Source organism: Stegastes partitus, unplaced genomic scaffold (genome assembly GCF_000690725.1).
Source record: "Stegastes partitus isolate 25-593 unplaced genomic scaffold, Stegastes_partitus-1.0.2 Scaffold88, whole genome shotgun sequence".
In the NCBI taxonomy this organism is placed as follows: Eukaryota; Metazoa; Chordata; class Actinopteri; family Pomacentridae; genus Stegastes; species Stegastes partitus.
Window position 1 is genome coordinate 464,211 of NW_007577819.1, and position 1,644 is coordinate 465,854.

The window sequence follows — 1,644 nt, forward strand, 5'->3', positions numbered from 1 at the left end:
AATGTCCAAAATAACAATAAAATTCATCAAGTCAACACATCAATATATAATATAGCCAAAGAAGTCCACCTTTGACTAACTTTAAGTCCCAGATTATAAAACAGAAAAAAAACATTGATCTCCACCCTTATTCCTGTTTACAAATGTTTGCATATTCATTTTTTATTCAATTACTAATGCGTAAGGTAACTGACAAAACAGTATGTTTCAGTGCCAAGAGTTGTGGTAAAAAAGCTTCTAGTGCACCTAAAGTATGTGCTGGTGCACCAAAATGAAATTTTCCAGTTTAAACAGTAAAACTAAATAAATCTTTCAGGCAAAAAAAAAAAACAAAGCAAAATAAATGAGCATCCTGGCAGCTTCTCAGTTTAGATGCAAACTACAGCACCTTTGTTTTATGTCTGGTCTCTTTCTACCACACTGTCTGACTGTTTTTCATCTATAGATATCTGATAAAGTGTCCCTAAAAACTAGTGATTATTTTGTCAATTGATCTGTCAGTTACTGTCCTTAAAATGTCAGCAAATGATGAAAAGCGTCAATCGGTGTTTTCCAAATCCCTCGATGACGCCTCGGATGTTTTGTTTTGTCGACAACACAAAGAATTTCAGTTTATCGCCGCAGAGGAAACCAGAAAGAAACCAGAAAACATTTGTATTTAAGAAGCTGGAATTAGAGTGAAATTACACTTTTTTTCCCTTTAAAAAATTACTTAACCTGTTTAATTGTTTTTTTCTTTCATCTACAACTAATTGATTAATCATTGCAGCTCTATGATAAAGACACAATGCACCTCTTGTTAAAAAAGAAAACAAACAGAAAAGATAGATGTGCATTTTATTATTGTATTATTTTAGATTGCCCAAGACAGAAGATGTTTGGTGTTAAATAACTTTTTTTTTTTTTACACAATAAAATGCTAATTAAACACTTGGAAACAGTTTTGGGCATTTTTATTCATGACAGATGTAGCAGGAACATACATGGATTTCTGTCTAATAAGACAAAACAGACTATCTGTATTTGCTGTATGTCAAATTAAAACTTTCGGGTAAACGCTCGTCCTGAGCAGGAGAAACACTGGCAGTGATCAGAAATAATGTTAAAATAACCACTTGATATATTGCATTTACCAGCTAATCAAAGCTAAGAAAGCTGGTGTCGGAATCCCCTCAAATCCTTCCCTTCTTGCCTCCCCCCCTGCAGGCCTTTAACAGCAATGGGACTCCAGAGCCCCTCCTGTTGGAGCCGGAGGTCCTCCATGTCCTGGTTCCTCCCTTCGTCAGCCGACCACAAGCTGAGAGCGAAACTCTGCGGCCACGAGGGAAACGGCGGCGTTCGTTCCTCAGGAAGAAGAGGGAACAGCCTTCTTCACCTTCACCAACGCCTGGTACAGAAAGCGTTTGTGGTCAGATATCAACTTTTATGGAGCCTCGGTTACTTGTTTTACACATTTTATCAGCAGGGATTTGTCTCTTTTAGTTTTATATTATGCCATGTTTTTGCAGGTGCAGCAGAAGGAAGAGGAGGAAGTGAAGACATCAGTGTGCCTAAAGACATCGACCTCATGGCTTTACCTCAACTCTGCTTCCCTGGTAATTGGTTTTCCATAACGCACACTTACATGCATTTATTAAAAGACAC

The 1,644-nt window shown here is 37.4% G+C and overlaps 1 protein-coding gene across 1 annotated transcript in view; it reads left to right on the forward strand.

Moving 5' to 3' along the window:
* LOC103353878 (DENN domain-containing protein 3-like) overlaps positions 1-1,644 on the forward strand; it is a 31,660-nt gene that overhangs the window by 5,507 nt on the left and 24,509 nt on the right. Inside the window, exons 3-4 of the mRNA XM_008277054.1 lie at positions 1,207-1,390; positions 1,509-1,595. Of these exons, the coding sequence (XP_008275276.1) occupies positions 1,207-1,390; positions 1,509-1,595 (271 nt within the window). The remainder of the gene's footprint in view (positions 1-1,206; positions 1,391-1,508; positions 1,596-1,644) is intronic.